The sequence below is a fragment of the Neomonachus schauinslandi genome, chromosome 9 (assembly GCF_002201575.2).
Source record: "Neomonachus schauinslandi chromosome 9, ASM220157v2, whole genome shotgun sequence".
Taxonomy (NCBI): domain Eukaryota; kingdom Metazoa; phylum Chordata; class Mammalia; order Carnivora; family Phocidae; genus Neomonachus; species Neomonachus schauinslandi.
The window spans coordinates 30028932-30047139 of record NC_058411.1 but is presented as its reverse complement, the minus strand read 5'-3'; the positions used below and the strand labels follow the sequence as shown (position 1 = coordinate 30047139).

The following is an 18208-nucleotide window of genomic DNA, read 5'->3' as shown; positions in this document are numbered from 1 at the left end:
CCCGGAGTCCTGGGATCGAGTCCCACATCGGGCTCCCAGCTCAGCGGGGAGCCTGCTTCTCCCTCTGACCCTATCCCCTCTCATGCTGTTTCTCTCTCTCTCTCTCTCAAATAAATAAATAAATAATTTAAAATAAAAAAATAAAAACTTAAAAAAAAAAAGTTCCAAGAGACATATCTAGTTCTTTTTCTTTTTTTTTTAAGATTTTATTTATTTATTTGACAGAGAAAGAGAGAGCACAAGCAGGGGAGCAGCAGAAGGGGAGGGAGAAGCTCCCCATTGAGCCTGGAGCCCAATCCCAGGGCCCTGGGATGATGACCTGAGCCAAAGGCAGACGCTTAACCGACTGAGCCACCCAGGCGCCCCAAGACATGTCTAGTTCCACTCACAGCTTTACCTCTACCACCTGGCTGAACTTAGGCAAGTGACTTAAACCATAGCAGCCTCTGTCACCTCATCTGTAAAACAGAAATAATATCCTCTACTTTGGGGGATTCTTGTGAGGAACAAATGAGATAAAAAAAAAAAAAGAGGCACAGCATTTAGCACAGAGCCTAGCTCATAAGCATTTGTGTAGGTGGTAAATACTGTTACCAGCGTATGCATATTGTACATATAGCAATGGGCACAAGATTTCCTCTGGTAAAGGTACAAGATCATTTGGAGCCACTTAGGTAAGTAGGCTCAAGGAAGGTGGGATTAAAGGCCCATCTAATGGGTTCCAATACATTGCTGCTTGCAGGAAATGCTGCAGCATGGAAGCTGAGTGTGGCAAGTGGCTGACTGTCCCCCAAATCCAGTCTCCCCTTCTTCCATAATAAGAGTTTTAGCTGGACACAGTTAACCAGCTACAGCCTACACTGCCTCCCTCCTTTGGAGCCAGGCGTGCCCACATAACCCAAGAGCACACAATGGGGTGTGTACAGAAGAGATGTGCACAACTTCTGGATTGTCTCCAAATTAAAGACAAGCTGCTTGCAATGAATAAGCTCTTTCTCTGTTTCTGCAGAATATAATGCTGAAGTAACAGTCACTCAGATGTAACCATTCAGGCAAGAACAATGCACTGAGGGGCCCGGAAAGAACCTGGGTTTCTTTTTCTTTTTTTTAAGAGAGAGAGAGAGTGAGCACAAGCAGGGGAGGGGGAGAGGGAGAGAGAGAATCTCAAGCAGGCTCCATGCTCAGTGCAGAGCCTGACGCAGGGCTCAACCTCACAATCCTGAGATCAAGACCTGAGCCAAAACCAAGCGTTGGATGCTTAACAGACTGAATCACCCAGGTGCGCCAAGAACCTGAGTTTCTAAATGATCTCATGGGGCACAGCTAACCCACAGCCTGGACTCTTTAAAAAAGAAACACACTTCTACCTTATTTAAGCCACTGCCTATGTAGGTCTCTTTGTTTAACAGGATTAGTTTAATTAATATATTAACTATTCTCATTAGCCTATAGTCAAGTAATGAAAGCGTTAAATTGAAGCCTATGAAATTGCTGTTTTCGTAGGTCGAAAATACTGGAATATCCCTACACAGTTCAACCTAATGAAATCTGGTCAGATATTTTAAGGAAAGAAAACTCTTTTCTTCCTAATAGCTACTTCACCCTGTAATTAATGTGTGGGAAAATAAGATGCAATATACAGAAGCTATAAAATATCACTAAGGGAAATTGAAAAAGGCCTACATAAATAGTAAGATAGCCCATGTTCATGGATTGGAAGACTTAATGTTGTTAAGAAAGCCATACCCCCCAAAATGATCTACAGGTTTAATACAATCCCTATCAAAATCTCAGCTGCCTATTTTGGAGAAATTGACAAAATGCTCCTAAAATTCATTTGGAAATGCAAGGCACCCAGAACGGCCAAAATAATCTTGAAGAATAACAACAAAGTTGGAGGACTCATACATCCTAATTTCAAAACTTACTACAAAGCTACAGTAATTAAAACAGAATGATACTGGCATAAGGATGGATACATAAACCAATGGAGTATAACTGAGTCCAGAAATAAACCCTTGCATTTATGGTACATTACTTTTTGACAAGGGTGACCATTTAATTAGATGAATAGCCTTTTCAACAAATACAGGAGTCCCCGCTTATCCATGGGAGATACATTTCAAAACCCTCAGTGGATGCCTGAAGCTGCAGGTAGCACAGAACCTATATATGTTTTTTCCTATACATACATACCTATGATAAAGTTTAATTTGTAAATTAAGCATAGTAAGAAATGAACAATAACTAATAATAAGATGGAATTATAATAATATACTATAATAAAAGTTATATAAATATGCTCTCTCTCTCTCAAAATCTTATTGTTCTATATACACCCTTCTTGTGATGATGTGAGATGATTAAAAAGCCTATGTGATGAGATGAAGTGAGATGAATGATGTAGGCGCTGTGACACAGCGTTAGGTATTCTGATGATAGGTCTGACCTTCCAGACCATGGTTGACCATGGGTAAATGAAACCATAAAAAAGCAAAACCACTGATAAGGGACTACTGTAGTCACAAGCAAAAGAATGAAGTTAAACCCCTTACCTCACACCACATACAAAAATTAACTCAAAAAAGAACACAGACCTAAATGTAAAAGCTAAGTTTTATAACTCTTAGAAGGTAACAGGTATAAATATTCATAACCTAGGGCATAGTTTCTTAAATATGACACCAAAAGCACAAGCAACCAGAGAAAAAAACAGATAAATTGGACCGCATCAAAATTAAAAATGTTGTGTTTCAAAGAACACCATCAAGAAAGTAAAGAGACCGCACAAAGGGAGGAAATATTTGCAGATCATGTATCTGATAAGGGACTTGTATTAACGATATATAAAGAACTCTTTTCAACTTAAAAATAAGAAGACAAATAACTCAATTTTAAAATTGGTAAAGGATTTCAATAAACCTTTATATCTGGAGACCTGTGTATCTCCAGAAAAGATATACAAATGGCCAATAAGCCATGAAAAGACGTTCAACATCAGTAGTCATTAGGGAAATAAAACCAAAACTACAATGAGATACCACTTCATATCTAACAGCATAGCAGTAATTAAAAAGACATATAATAAGTGTTGAGAGGATGCACAGAAATTGGAACCCTCCTACATTGCTAATGAAAATGGAAAATGACATAGCTGTGATAAAAAATAGTTTGGTGGTTCCTCAAAAAGTTAAACACAGAATTACCATATGGCTTGGCAAATCCATTCCTAGGTATATACTCAAGAGAACTGAAAATATGTTGACACAAAAGCTTGTACAAAAATGTCCACAACAGCATTATTCACAACTGCCAAAAAGTGGAAACACTTCCAATGTCCAGCAACTTATGAATGGATAAACACATTTCCATACAATGGAATATTATTCTGCTACAAACAGGAACAAAGTTCTGACTCAGGCTACAACATGGATGAACCCTGAAAACATGAGAAAAGAAGCCAGTCACAAAGACCACATATTGTGTGATTCCATGTATATGCAATGTCTATAATAGGCAAACCCATGGAGACAGAAAGTAAATTAGTAGTTGCTGGGGGTAGGGAGAGGCAGGATTCAGGAATGACTACTAATAGGCCCTGGGTTTCTTTTTGGTGCGATTATAATATTCTGGAAATAGACAGCAGGTGTAGTGGTTGGAACGGTGGTCCTAAAATAATATATCCACGTCCTAATATGCAAAATCCTTATGTGGAACAGAATCTCCCCTAAAGTCTCTGGAGGGAGTGTAGCCCTGTAAATACTGGTTTCAGACTTCTGGCCTCCAGACTACAAACGTCTATTCTTTAAAGCCACCTGGTAATTTCTTATAGCAGCCCTAGCAATTAAACAATGGTGATTGGTACAAATTTGGTAAATTTACTAAAAAGCACCCTCTTATACATTTTAAAGGGTGAACTCTGTAATATGTGTGTAAGATCCCAATAAAACTGTTATTTAAAATACACACACTCGGGGTGCCTGGGTGGCTCAGTTGGTTAAACATCCGACTCTTGGTTTTGGCTCAGGTCATGATCTCAGGGTCGTGAGACTGAGCCCCACATCGGGCTCAGCACAGAGTCTGCTTGGGATTCTTTCCCCCTTCCTCTCTCTCCCCCTCTTCCCCCTACTCATGCGCGCTCTCCCTCTCTCAAATAAATAAAATCTTTAAAAAAATATATACACACTCATCATATACACACACAGGCTCACTTTACAACTCATCAGGAAGAAACAAATTCATGGACCAAGTACAATGATAACCTATAGTCTTTTCCTTTGGTATTACCATGGTGATGTTACTATCTCACAGCCATGAGGATGCATACTCTATAGAAGCTCATCCTCCCATCAGCGAAGACAAGATATAGATAGATAGATGGATGGATGGATGGATAGATAGATAGATAGATAGATAGATAGATAGATAGACAGATAGATACAAGAGATATTTATATATATATTTATTTATTTTTGGGGTACAAGATTTTTAGATCCATGTCCTTATGACCTATTGGCTGATATTTACTAGCGGGGTGGTTGGTCGAATCTGTGACTCTGAGGTTCTGGGTACCTGCTTGAGACCCATCTTTTCCCATTTCTATATCACTGTTCAACAGATAGAGCCCTGACTAAAAGGTTAACCAGACAACTAGAAAGGCTCATTTCCAACCCACCAAAATAAAAGAGATCGCACAAAGAATACTCATCAGCTGAAGAGCTTACAGTGCGGACAGGTCCAGCAGTAACAGCCACAGTTGCTAAGGCAGCTAGGATGACCCTGGAGAAGGTTCCGAGGAATGACCGGGTGCCCTCACCACCCTACCGTCAGAGATGTGAGTGCACACTGCCCCTGAGATCTACTGGTCTTTCCTATGGAGCAATCACCAACACACAGAGGTGGTACCTGCCACAGCACTAAAGGGACTTTGGGTAGGTGAAAGCATTAGAAACAGTCCCATGCCAACCTGGGAATTACTGTAGATTGCTTTGAATGGGTCACTTAGAGCTATTTGGTGTGCCTGGGAGTCTACACATCTTCAATTCTCCAAGTCCTGAAACGTGTGTGCAGCCAAAACAGACCTGGGAAGCACTGACCCTGAGCCTCTGGACCTTACCTCCACACGTCACTGCCTTTGGAAAACATGGAGGCACGAATGACTTCGGGTGCCATCCAAGCATATGTCCCTGCTGCGCTCATCTTTGTGGTTCGATGCCATTCTCGAGCCAGGCCAAAATCAGTGATCTTCAGAATCTTGTTGCTCAGGTCTCCGTTCTCCACCTTCTGGAGGATCAATACTGGGCAAGGAAAGGACATAGAAGAAACCAGAAAGTCTGCATTAATCATAGGAAAACCAGCAAATACAGAGCCCTCCTGCCAGACTCTTGTCCTCTCCTTCAGGCTCCCTGCGCAGTTACCATGGACTGATGGTAGGAACCATCATTTTTGGTAAGATGCACCTACGATACATCCATTTTTGTGCCAAGTCTTTTATAGGCATTATCTTTAATTCATAACAACCTTAGGAGGCAGGTATCACTGCCACATCCTTTTTATAAGATGAGGAAACTGAGATACAGCACCAACTAATAAGCTAGGACTGCAACGCAGGCAGCCGGACTCAAGAGCCCTCTCTCTTAAGCCTCAAGGCTTACAGCCCATTCATACCCTATGGAAGGAGTCATGAGGTCACAGCTGACCCCCTCTTTGAGGAGAGCCTACTTGGGCTTCCTGTCTGCCCGGGCACCCCTGGGCCATAACCACTCTCAGACCACAAGGAATGGTGGTGCATGGTGGATTTCCAAGGTTTCAGACTGTGCCTGGACAGTTTCCATGAACCTCTCCAATTTACTTCACTTAAGCCTATAAGAAAACATGTCTTTTGGGCATAGAGATTTTCCTTTGAGCTGGGAACTCAACCCCAGGCATCGAGAACTGGCTGACAAGCTGGAGAAGTCAGAGCGTACACACACACGTTCACACCCACGAATCTCTGTGGATATGACCCAGGAAGAAAGAACGAGTGCCCCAAACCAGTTATACTCTGGGCCTGTCTAACACCAAAGCACCACCATGTGGAGCCATCTTGGCTCTCCTAAGATGGTAGCTGAGGTGGCCACCTCCCCTACAGGACGGTTCCAGGGATATGTGTCCCCTTGCAGGAGCCAATCTTCCTAAAAAGAGCAAAAACGCTAATTGTCTCAAGTGCTGTAGGCTAAGCCAAGGAACTCTGAGCGGGCGGTGGAGGCATGCAAGCCAGATCTCCATTTCCACAAGTAGGATGGTTCTGAAGATGCCATGCAAGCACAACCTCCTGTGGGCTGGACACTGAACCGCCCAGAACTCAGAGCTCTATACTCAGGATTTCAGAGGAGAAAGGAGTCTCTCCCCAACCCTGCTATTCAAGTCCAAATGGGGAGGGTGGAGAAAGGAATCCACTGAAGACAGAATAACAACTAAAAAAAGGTTGGCTCAGTTCCTCCAGCCATTCTGTCTAGGTAAACAATGAAAAAATGAGTTCTGAGCCCTACGTGGCCCAGGTTACACCCTTCCTGGGTTGATTCTCCACTGACTTCCACTGAGGGGCTCTTAAGATGGCTTTACCTTTACCTCTCCGAGAGGCCTTTGAAATTTAAGATTCTCTGGAGAGCTCAAATTCTTTAAATATCTAAAGAAAGGGATCTGTGATGGTGGTACTCTGGGCACCAAGGAGGGGCTCCGGGGTGCCTTTGAGGGCAAGGACCTTAGGCAGGTCCCTCAAGTCACACACTGTACTTTCCTCTTTCTGCCCCCGGCCTGCAAACGTCCACTGAATTGCTACATATTAGAAGGATGTGGGCCAAAGATGTCTGTGTCCTACGTGCTTCTCAGAAAATCAGCAGTGAAGAGAGATTACAAGGAGCTATAGAGCTGGAAGCACAAAGAAAACAGTGCCAGCCCCTCCCTAGATCCAATGGACTCGGTGTTCCTCCTCCACACCCTCTCTGACTCCCCTGACACACCCCTCCCCATTCTGACCTTCCAAGCCTCTGAAGGTTTGGGCAAATTAAAAAACAACAACAACAACAACAAAACCCAACTTTCTCCATCTCATTGAATAACAAATCTTCCCAGATTCTTCTGTGTCCCTCTCCCCATCTCTGCCAGCAGAGATGACAGACAAATACGCTGGGCCAGGGGCACTAAAGAAACTCACCATTCCCTGTAGAGAGGCAGCCACCAGCCGCTGACCATTTCTAAGCCGCCCTTAAACCAAAGATTCAGAGTGAGCCCATCCGATTACACAGCCAGTAGGGTTTGGTCTTGTTACCCCACCCCCCCCAACTCCAGGTGCTGGGACGGGGTGAGTGGGAGGAGGGTAACAGTTTCATGATACATAGAGAAGCAGCTGAGCTTCCACAGATGCTATGCTGGAAGGGGGAGCAAAGAAGTTTTGGTTCTGTTACAGGAAATGGATTTTTAGAAAACGAATGGCATGGTGAAGATGATATTTTAAATACATTAGTCTGTCAGATGGCTCAAGAGGGATGGCAGAATGACAGAGATGGGGCAAGAATCAGCCCAGGAAAGATCTGCCTGAATATGAATGCCTTTAGATAGTACAGGTCCAGCCCAGTTCCACCTAGACCCACCACTCCCTGCTGCCTTAAATCCAGTGGACTTCAAACAAGTTTCCCCATATGTTGGACCCCTGAAGGCATCAGAGTTAGAAATCCCTGGCCTTGGGGTCCTGACCTCAGCAAAGAGAAGAGGCTGTAATCAGAAGCCAGCTAGTAATCCTGGCTACATCTCTTGATTTCTATCTAGTTCCAAAACATTTTTTATCACCCCCAAAAGGAAATCCATACTCATCAGCAATCACTCCCCGTTCTCCCTCCACCCGGCCCCTAACAGCCACCAATGTGCTATCTCTATGGATTTACCTGTTGCAGATATTTTATACAAATGGAATCATGCGGTAGTGATACATCTGGTTATTTCACGTAGCATAATATTCTCAAGTTTCCTCTATATAATAGCTTGTACCCACACGGCACTCCTTTCTATGGTTGAATAATATTCCTTTGTATGTATATACCACAATTTGTTTATCCATCTGTCCACGATAGACATTTGAGCTGTTGCCACCTTTTGCTTATTGTGAGGTACTGCTGCTATGCACATACAGGTACATCTATTTGTTTCCAGACCTGTTTTCAGTCCTTTGGGATATGTACCTAGGAGTGGAATTACTAGGTTTTTCTGGTAATTCTATGTTTGCTGTTTTCCACAGCAGCTGCACCATTTTACATCCCTATCAGCAATGTATGAGGGTTCCAATTTCTCCACATCCTCACCACACTTATTTTCCTTTTTATTTACTTTTTAAAAATTATAGCCATCCTAATGGATGTGGAGTCGTGTATCACTGTGGTTCTGACTTGCATTTCCCTAACGACTAATGATGCTGAGCATCTTCCCAAGTGTTTGTTTGCCATTTGTATATCTTCTTTCAAGAAATGTCTTTTTGTTTTGAGTAATAAGACTTCTTTCTATATATTCTGGGCACTAAACCCTTATCAAATATATGATTTGCAAATATTTTTCCCCTTTCTGTATGCTGTCTTTTCGCTTACCTGACAATGTTCTTGGATGCACAAAAGCTTTTAACTTAGATGAAGTCCACTTTATCTGTTTTTTATTTTGTTGGTCATGCTTTTGATGTTACATCAAGGATTCCATTGCCAAATCCAAGTTCATGAAGATTCACCTCTATGTTTTAAGAGTTTTACGGGATCAGCTCTAATATTTAGGTCATTGATCCATTCTTAGTTTATTTTTGTGTACCACATAATGGTGTTCAACCTCATGTGTCGGCATGTGACTATCCAATTGTCCCGTTTGTTAAAGAAAAAGGTTTTACTTGTAAAAACAGAATGGAGTAGCTCCCTCCCAGTACACTTTCCCTGGGGAGAGAAGGGTTCTAATCACAGCAGCTTACTCTTCTGTACCATGGCAGTTAGACCCTTCTGAGCTTCTACCACCGACAAACAGCCAGCGCAAAAACAAATCATTGTGCTTTACTTCTTAGAAAATTTAAGAATGTTTTATCAAAATCTAATGAAGTCCATCCAAGTGTATTGTGTAAAGCTCACCTCTCACGGGTAGGGCAGTGGAGCAAGTCTAGGCTAAGTCAATGGGGGGCTAGCCAGGTACAGGAAACAGGGAGGAAAAGGTGCATCTGAACTAAAAGCTTTAGTGACTAACCCAATAGAGAGGCCCGATGGAGAAGGCAGAGGTTCCCAGACTTTCAGACGTGGGTGACAAGTAGAATGGTGGCACCCCTGATTGAAGTTGAAAGGCAAAGCCCTTTGAGGAAGCCAAGTTCAATTTGGGACATAATGGGTATACGGTGACAGGAACAAGAGTCAGAATGGATCAGAAAAAAAACCAAAAAGCAGACAATTTAGATCCTAGCCTTGACACTCTACATGTAACCCTGGACAAGTTTTATAAACTCTGCATTTCTACTCTCACTTCTATAAAATGGGAATAAAGATTAAAGATGATGTAGGGGCACCTGGGTGGCTCAGTCGTTAAAGCGTCTGCCTTTGGCTCAGGTCAGGATCCCAGGGTCCTGGGATCGAGCCCCGTGTTGGGCTCCCTGCTCGGCAGGAAGCTGCTTCTCCCTCTCCCACTCCCCCCTGCTTGTGTTCCCTCTCTCGCTGTGTCTCTCTCTGTCAAATATATAAATAAAAATCTAAATAAATAAAGAAGATGTAGTAAAAAAAAATTTTTTTTAAATAATAAACTTCCTTCTCCTATATAAAAAAAATTTTTTTTAATTAAAAAAAAAAACTTCCTTCTCCTCCTATATTAAAAAAATAAATAAATAAATAAAGGTGATGTAGTAACGAAGCACCTAGCAGAATGCCTGACACCTAAACAGGGACTCAGTACACTACAGCTATTATTGTTACTCTGATGATTAAGCGTCTCATACATAAGTGTAAGCCATGGGACTCAGCGTCCAAGGTACTGAGGACACTGTGGGAAGCCTGGGAGTCCCTGACAGACGATAACCATGCAATAATTTTTTGCTGTAGAATAAATGGAATGGTTGATAAATTAATAATGCTAGCTACCCATTACTGATCCCTGGCTATGTAGTGGCATGATGCTCTTTGCATAATGTATGTAAAGAGCTTCACGTACAATGCCTTAATCCTTAAATCAACCCTCTGAAGTAGGTGCAAAGATTTTCCCTATGTTACCCATGCTGAATCAGACACAGAACTGTTAAGTCAGTTGCCCACAGTCAGAGAGGAACGGAGATGGGCTCCAAAGCCAGATCTCTCTTCATATGCTGTGCCATCCAGAGGACAGAAAGGAATCCTATTGTCTTTCAGGCTTATTTCAATTTCTGTCAGATCCCCACACAGTCACTGGTTAACTAGTCTTCACTGCTCCCCCTTTTCCCGAATTATTCCTTCAGCACCCAAAACCTCTATCATACAATTTAACACTATATACTTCTTTTAAATCATTCCCAAGTGCTGCATGCATGCGTGTCTCATCATCTCCTCCGGAAGGTGATGGAGAGGATTCCTCGAGGGCAAAAACCCCATTCTCTTTCTTCTGGAACCCACACTGTTCTCCCTCCAGGAACCAGCACAGAACCAGACTCTCTGAAAGAACTGACCCCTCACTGGTCACTTATTTCACTGAAGAAGTATCTTGTGCATCTTCTCAGACTACCCACTTTCCCATCCTATGGGTGCCGGGGGAGGGGGGGCATCCCCCCAGTGCGATCCATCCCTGAGGCACGAAGGGGAGCCAGCGTGTACCAGGCAAGATATTGAGACTGTAGAGAGAGAAACACCACAGCCAGGGTTCACTGGTGACTCACACACCAAGCTGCTGCCAGGTCGGGTTGGGGAACGCAGGGAAGAAAAGCTAGTGATTCTGCCCTTAAGGGCCTTCTGTACATATTGTATGGGAAGATACAAGACAAAATTGAATATTAGGTCAAGACAAAGTGTACATCAATAGGGGCCTACGTTTTGCTACAATCAGGAAGATAACCAGTTTTCCAAACCTCCGTAACCCACAGACATTATTCATGATTATATCCAGATCAGGATACCACCTATCCACCATTTACTTAATATTTTTCTTTACATTGACTTTTTAAAAATTAGTAAAAGAAATTTTATATTACAAATAAAAAACACAACTATTCTAATATCAGTTAACCTGTACAAATAAATAAAATAAAAACAAAAATAACTGTTACTAAGTTTCAGTAGATCCTGTCACAGGTCAAACTCTGAGCCTAAGGCCTTCTGTCTGTTAGAAAGAAACATTTAGAGCGCCTGGGTGGCTCAGTCGTTAGGTGTCTGCCTTTGGCTCAGGTCATGATCCCAGGGTCCTGGGATCAAGTCTCACATCGGGCTCCTTGCTTAGCGGCGAGTCCGATTCTCCTTCTCCCTCTGTCCCTGCTTGTGTCCCCTCTCTCACTGTGTCTCTCTCTGTCAAATAAATAAATAAAATCTTAAAAAAAAAAAATTTAGAAGTGTTGAGAGGAATAAAGGCAAATTGCGACAAAATGAATGTCGAACCTCCATGAATATAGAGAGGTGGAGTGACTTTTCTACGGGATTCAGTGGTATTTCATACAGACCACCTAAAAGGCCAGCTCCTGTTATCAGAGGGAGAAATGAGGCAGGCGGGGATGGCCACAGAGGGCTCAGTGTCTGACCTAATATCATTTAGCTGGAGGCCAGGCTCTCAAAACTTGGCATAACTGAGGAGACACTCCCATATGTCGTAATGGTAAATTTAGCTTTGGCTGATGATTTATCATTTTGAGATTTCTTATTTATTATTCATCTCCATTAGCACAAGGGGCTCTGATTTGCTAAATGTTTACCTTGGCGCCAAGACTCCTGTCCCCAGACCTTTTTAGTTCGAATGAATCAGCACCAGCTGTCCCAGATTAAGCAACTGGTCTACCTCTCTTCTGAGGGTCATGTTCTGCTTGGTTTAGTCTTTTTTTCCCCCCAATTTATTGTCAAATGTATATACACATAGAACAATGTATGTATGGTTTAAAGAAAAGGAGATGAAAACTCCTGTGACTCCATCCAGTCCCTTAGAAGCTATGTGTGTCCCTCCCTGTCATATCCCTTTCCTGACTCCTGTCATTCATTCCTTTCCTTCTTTTTAAAATTTTACCACCTATGTATACATCCCTAAATAAGATATTGTTTAGTTTGGAAAGAGTGAGGGGCAAGTACAAATGGAGCTGGGCATACTAGTTTTCTAGGGCGCTATAACATGACTACCACAAATGGGGCTTACAACAGAAACTTATGCTCTCTCCATTCTGGAGGCTAGACTTTTAGTCCAAAGTCAAGATGTGGGCAGGGCTCTGTTCCCTTCAAAGGCTCTCAGGAAGGAAGAATCCTTCCCTGCCTCTTCTAGTTGCTGGTGGCTGCCAGCAATTCTTGGTGCTTCTTGGCTCAGGGCAGCATTAACTCCAACGTCTTCATCTGGCTGTGTGCCCTCTGTGTGTCTGTCTCCGCATCTTCCCATGGCCTGCTCATCTCTGTGTGTCTGTATCCAAACTTCCCTCTTCTTATATAGAAACCAGTCATTGGATTAGAGCCAGTCTTCATCTAGCGCGGCCTCATCTTGACTTGATTACATCTAGGAAGACTCGATTTCCAAATAAGGTCACATACACAGGCGTGAGCTCTTCTGCATTTCCTTGCTCTGAATTGACCTTGGCCTACCTCTGGTTCTCGGGTTGGGCAAAGCAAACACTCGTCTATCCGGTAAGCGGGGCAAGGAGGAGTGCGCAGGAGCTTCATCAGCACATGAGCAAGCTGGCCAAGTACAGATAAGAATCTGGACCAGGCTCCCCCAGGCCGTGAGTCCTCGGGTTAAATCAATGTAACACCACCAGCAGCTGAGTTGGTGATGACAGCCCTGAGTCACAGTGCCGGATGTCAACTGCCCAACCTCTAGGTCTGGTGCTCAGCCGTGCTCCTGGAGTCCCCCTTCGCAGTCTGAGGAGCTTTTCCCTCATCCCTCTCCTGTGTTAATCCCTGTGTCCTGCACCCCACTTTCTCTGCTGGCTTCTTCTGTTGCTTTGGTGGTGTGCATTCTCCAGTAGCTCGTTAGAAAGGAATGCATGGAAGGTTCTTTGTTGTTGTTGTTTTATACCTATACTTGGTATAAAAATGATTAGAGATTTCCCTCCATAATTTTGAAGACACTATGCATCATTTTCTTCCTTCCAACACTGCTGTTAAGAAGCCTCAAGCCATTTTGTTTCCTGATGCTCTGTAAGTGATGTGTCTTTTCCTTTGGGAAATTTCTACTCTCTTCTTAGTCCCCTGTGGTCTGAAATCTTAGAGGGATGTGGCTTGAGGTGGGAACTTAGTGAGTACTTTGAAATCTGCACGCTCATGTCTTTCAGTAACAGAGAATTTTCTTGAAGTATTATACTGTTAATTTCCTCACCTATATTTCTGTTGTCCCTCTCTAAAACCTCTGTTATCTGGATATCGGACTTTCTAGACTGGTCCTCCAATTTTCTGATCTTTTCTCCTCTATTTTTCCCATCTGTTTTTTTTTCTTTTTGCTCTTCTTTTGGAGATGTCATCACTTTACCTTTGAACCCTTCTATTGTGCTTTTCATTTCCCTATCATGGTTTTAATTGCTAAGGGAGCTCTCTTTCCTTCTCTGAAAATTTTTTTTTTGGAGTGGCATGTATTTCTGTAATAGCTGTTTTTGTAATACGGGCACAGTATCTTTTCTTCTACCTGAGTGTATCACTGATGGTCCTTTTTTACTTCTTTTTCTCCCAGCATAGTTTGCTTTAGCTGCTTTTCCTGTTTGTGCTTTGGCCTCTAATGCTCTTTTGCTCAGAGTCATAGCAATCTGTTGTATGTTCATGATTGAGAACCAAATTGTGCTTTGGTTTTAAAAAGAAGTCCTTATACTTTAAAGTACCTACTGAAACATTTACCAAAAATGTGAAATAATGTTACACATTTCCTTCAAAATAATCAAGGCTGGGGAATGAGTGGGATGACAGAAGAAAGATTTCCCACGAGTTGGGCAGTGTTAGAATTGGCGAGTACACGGGCACTTGTCAGGATTCTCCTTGCTTGTAAGTTTTCCATAGTAAGTAGGCAGGAAAGGCATGAGGAACCCAAAGCGGACTAGAACCTCCCAGCACATAGGAGGAATCTGTCAACTTTGAGCTTCACAGTGGGAGGATCTGGGTCAGCCTAGGCAAGAATAGCTCGAGGTCACTTCTCTTGAGCTGGTCACGTGCTCTCAGGGAGCAGTACTCTCCCGAATGGCTAGGAAAGGGAAGTCCTGGCCGCCAGCGTGCTGGGAAGCCAGTCACGAGGGGGGCCGAGGTAGTCTCGGAATGCAGGCGTCAGCCTGTAAACACTTACTTCATCCCTCCTTTTCTTTATAAAGTACTAAAGTACCCATACCCTCCACTGTGCCTGGTGTCCCCGTCCAGAAACCGTTTACCCCTTCCAAAAGGAGAGGGAGGTCAGGTGGCTTCACGGACTGGAGAAGAAAGATCCACGGGACTCCACTGCACATCGTACCACTGCTACCCAATCTTCTTTACTTGAGGACCCCACTTCGCCCCAGCTCCAGGTGCCTGGTGCTGCCACTTGCTAGACCTTTTAGGCATCTGTGATATAAACTGATGGATGGGTTCTTTGCTTTCCTCACTGTCAGCTTAAAGTGATCTTTTTCAAATGTCCTAAGTCAGCTAGTTACCGTTCAACCACCTGTTTTCCAGCTTCCCAAACTCGGTTGCCGTGGCCTCCTCTCCCTCTGGCCTTGTGAGCTCCTGCAGTTTTAGCCGGGTTTTGAGAGCGAGCACCAGCAGACGCAGTCCACGTACACGTTCAATCTGCCATCCTAGCCCAGGATCCGGCCTCAGCTTGTGTTTGTTTTCTTGGTGTAGGGAGAAGGAAACTGGTACGGTCTGTAGCCAAGGGCACCCTGCAAGGGACCTTTCCCTGGCTTAGATCTCCTATCTCTCCAGTTACGCAAAACCTGTGCTCCTGCTTGTTCCTGCCAAAGCTCAGTTCAACCACCAGATCTACGCCAAGGCATCCCCTCCCTCCCACCACAGCGAGAACAATCTCTGAGCGGCAACTAGACAGAAAAAAAAGAGCAATCTCTGAGCGGCAACCAGACAGAAAGAAAAGAGCAAGAGCTGAAGGCCTACAATGTCTGGGTTCTGGCTCCACCACTGTGCAATCTGCACCAGGCCCCCATCCCCTTACTTCTGACCTTCTCTGAGTCTGTAGTCCCCTAAAAGCAGTGTCAGGCTTTCCTGGGGCCAGCCAAGCTCCATCACCGTCCCAGCTGAGTAACAGCTAAACCCAAGGGCAAAGAGGAGTCAGGCAAGATGACTCCACCCCAGAGAAAAGCCCCATTCACTAGACACAGCCCGGCCTTAGGGCACCTGAGTCAGCACTAGAGACATTTGCTCCCTGCAGCCCGTTGTCTCCAGTGGAGGAAGGAAGAAGATCTCAGGCTCCAGCCCCACCCAGCAGCCCAGGGTGCCAACAGGTCGGTGGCTCACACACAGCAGCCTTCCCGTCGTGCTGACGCGGCAAGAGCCACCTGCAAGGGCTTGCCTCGTGGACCACTAGTGCGCAGTGGGAGCATGACCAGCAAGCATCTCCTGGCCTCTCCTGGCCCCTGGCCCTCAGCCCACTCTGTCCCTCCAGGCAGGGCCAAGAGAGGCCAGACTTGCTTACCGAGGCAAATGATTCACCGCCTAGACTCCCCGCCTCTCGGCCTCAGCAGGTGCAGTGCAGGCTGGAGATGGCCAGGAGACAGCCGCCAAGGCCCCAGCCGGTTCAACAGAGTTCCACCGAGTTCCCCTGGCACAGCCGGTGAGCCGTGCTTCCTGGCGACGCTCAGCACGGGCAGCCCGAAGGCCCCAGCAGAAGAGCGACAGAAAGGTGAGAGAACTGGGTGGATTTAGGATCCACCCTCTCTGGGTACAGAAGAGGAAAGCAAAGGAAACCACTGGATGTGTGAAAGCGCTCTGGGTGCAGCCAAAGAACACTCAGCACAGTGACCCTGTCCTGTGACCCAGAGCTAGAGCCCAGCCCGACCACGATGGCCTCCCTTTCAACGCCTCTAACCGGAGGAGGCATAAAGGTGCTCGGGAAGTACTTTTCTTGATGGAGTCAACAAATGAATACAAATCATCCCCAAAGGTTTCTGACTGAATCCGTTTAGACAGTACTCCCCAGACCTGTTTGAGGGCTGACGACATCAGAATCACCGAAGAAGCTACAGCAGTGATTCCCAACCTCTTGAAATAGGTCCTTTCAGCTTTAAAGCAAATGCTACTACAATGGTCGATGTACTTTTAGAGTTAAGAAGAAAACACTCATCAGAGCTAATGTTTATGGGGGCTTCGGTGTGTGCTGTGCACCAGGCTAAGTGATTTGCATCCGTAATCAGAATTCTCCCAGTAAGTCAGGGAGGCACTTTCAGATGTGGGGACTGAAATTCAGAGAGGCTGGTCCACAGGTGGTAAGAGGCAGAGCCAGGACATAACCCAGGTTTGAATGAAATTACAGCCGTGCCCCAACCACCCCGCCATTAAAATACCCAGAGAAAAGCACTTTTAATCCAATTTGTATTTTATCAACACAACAGTGCCTACATTTGAAAAACAGACATATGAATATTTATACTCTTCTGCAAACACACTTAGATTCAAAAAGACCTTACAGCAGCCCCATCCCCAGAGGTCTGCAGCCACCACTAGGAACCAGTGATGTCAATGATATGACCGGAAGCCCTCTAGGCAGAAAGCAGAAGGCTACCGCCCTTGACGAAAAGATCCACCTGTTGGCCACCATCTCACATCCAAGCAGGTGTCTCAAAGCCCCCGACTCCAGAGGAGTGGATGAGAGAGAAATCTCCAAGGAAGGGTTAAAACAGAAGGACAGAGTCAGCAGCGTTCCATGAGAAAGAGAAAACAAATTGAAAACACAGCAGAAAAGAATTGCTACATTAGCAATCCTGGCAACATATCATGGAAGGACTAACAAGGGATTAATGATAGGAAAAGGGCCTGAAAGCTGTGACCCAGACTGCTAGTCGCCCTTCTGTGGTTATTCTCCCCTCATCCCATAGTAACAGAACCCTAAAGTGCATGATGGGCACCTGGCCACATGTAACATTAACTATGTTTCCCATCCTCCCTGTTCCAAAGCACAACCAGGTAGCTCGGAAGTATCAAGTGGCTGCTTTCTGTAACCTGTCTTTTAGAGTTCCCAGCTCACAGCCTTTGGTCCTTCTTCATCCCTCCCTACACTGTGCTGCCTGGAACATAGATGTGATAGCTGCAGATCTAGCTACCACCTTGGACCTTGAGGGTAAGATCCTGCCCCAAAGTTGGCAGAGCTGTGAATGGGAAGGAGCCGAGGGCTTGTGGAATGGAGATGCCATGCTAACCATGGGCTGTCTACTGCCAGACTTTGACATACAAGAAAGAAAGACTTCTTATTTCAGCCATTATTACTTTGGGTATCTTTTTTTTCTCGTTAGCTAACCTAATCTAACAGATAACAAAGCTCAATTCCACTACTACAACATCTCTTAGAGCAAAAAGACATATTAAAATTGAAAATCTAAACCAAAAAGCAACATTCCAGTCAATAAAATCTCCATACGATACAGCCAAAGATTTGGACAGCCTCTCTAAGCTTCCATAAAATGAATCAACTTGACACATTTCAGCTGCATGTTTTTTAAGGAGTATGTCATGTTCTATAATAAGTGTTGACTTAAATCTGTTGTGTTTTTTTTTTTTTAAAGAGCCCCCTGTAAAGAGAGCCCATATGCACTGTGCTAAGTACACGGTGTTCAAATATAAATTAAACTAGCACCTCCCTTCAAGAAGAGCACTAGCCAGGAGGAAGACTCAGGGAGTAAGAAAGGATAGAGCAGGAGACCTTTGTTTTTTACTGTACACCTTGTGATATGATTTGGCTTTTTAATAGATAGTATACATGCACTTTAAAAAACATATATAAAAAAGATGTAGCAGGCAATTTAATAATATATATGGCTATATTTTAATAAAACATTAGTACACAGAAATACATAGTTTGATCAGATTTCTTTTTTTTTTTTTCCAGATTTCTTTTT

General features: G+C 44.1%; 1 protein-coding gene across 1 annotated transcript in view; it reads right to left on the bottom strand.

Moving 5' to 3' along the window:
• MAP3K9 (mitogen-activated protein kinase kinase kinase 9) overlaps positions 1-18208 on the bottom strand; it is a 77188-nt gene that overhangs the window by 26742 nt on the left and 32238 nt on the right. Inside the window, exon 3 of the mRNA XM_021679757.1 lies at positions 5117-5297. Coding sequence (XP_021535432.1) covers positions 5117-5297 — 181 coding nt within the window. The remainder of the gene's footprint in view (positions 1-5116; positions 5298-18208) is intronic.